Below are 1145 nucleotides of genomic sequence, written 5' to 3'. Positions count from 1 at the left end.
ATGGCTTTATAGTGATTTCATGTAACTTCATTCCCACGTGACTTCAATTTCGAAGCAGCACTGCCACCCTGTGGAGTAACTGTCAACTTCAGACATTTCTACTGGAGGATTTGTGTTTGCTGAACTTGTTTCCCCGGTCTGCATTTCTTCCCCGTGTCACCTCATGCAGGGTAAATTAGAAATAAAAGCAAATTTATAAAACAGGGGTATTTATATAAAAAAATACTGATGAATGTAGTTGATCATACACATCTAAATATTACAAATGAATTACATTTACAGATATATAGATGCAGACACAATATAATTAAATACATGAAATAGATGGCACACAAATGTGTTCGAGTGAGTTGGGCAATACTAGGCAAAGCAAATGTGATCACAGTTTATTGAGATAAACTTCAAACCAATCACATTGTCGCGCGGGCTTTTTTTTTTATAAACAATAATGGCTATCACTGAGCCAATCAGACTAAAGACTTTTTCAGCCAATCAAAATCAAGGAACGTCTTCCAGTGCAATTCACTTTCTCCCCTCATGGGGTGTGTGTGGTTTTCACTCAGGTCCGCTCATACTGCATATAAGCAGCAGCTTTACCGCAATTACCTCATTCGCTTGTTGTTTTGACACTTTGCAGAATGACTGGTCGCGGCAAAGGAGGAAAAGGGCTCGGGAAAGGAGGCGCCAAGAGGCACAGGAAGGTTCTTCGTGACAACATCCAAGGCATTACCAAGCCAGCTATCCGCCGCCTGGCTCGCAGAGGAGGAGTGAAGCGCATCTCCGGTCTCATCTATGAAGAGACCCGTGGGGTGCTCAAGGTTTTCCTGGAGAATGTGATCCGGGACGCGGTCACCTACACCGAGCACGCTAAGAGGAAGACAGTCACCGCTATGGACGTGGTGTATGCTCTCAAGCGCCAGGGCCGCACTCTCTATGGCTTCGGAGGCTAAACGGTGACACTTCTTACCAACTGATGATACGGAATTCACATTCATTTAACCCAAAGGCTCTTTTAAGGGCCACCCACATTCTCCTGTATAGAGCTCTGGTTACACCGCCATCTTATTCTTACCCGTTTTCATGTTGCTGTCTCTGACGGGACTCAATATTTCATATTGGAAACGGGTTAGAGAAATACAATTCAC

The 1145-nt window shown here is 44.0% G+C and overlaps 1 protein-coding gene across 1 annotated transcript; it reads left to right on the top strand.

Moving 5' to 3' along the window:
• Positions 1 to 625: 625 nt before the first annotated feature.
• LOC142473867 (histone H4) lies at positions 626 to 1145 on the top strand. Its single transcript, XM_075580810.1, has one exon. The coding sequence runs from the start codon at positions 639 to 641 to the stop codon at positions 948 to 950; it is 312 nt and encodes a 103-aa protein (XP_075436925.1). The 5' UTR covers positions 626 to 638; the 3' UTR covers positions 951 to 1145.

The sequence above is a fragment of the Ascaphus truei genome, assembly GCF_040206685.1.
Source record: "Ascaphus truei isolate aAscTru1 chromosome 12 unlocalized genomic scaffold, aAscTru1.hap1 SUPER_12_unloc_8, whole genome shotgun sequence".
In the NCBI taxonomy this organism is placed as follows: Eukaryota; Metazoa; Chordata; class Amphibia; order Anura; family Ascaphidae; genus Ascaphus; species Ascaphus truei.
This window is presented reverse-complemented; position numbering and strand designations above follow the sequence as displayed.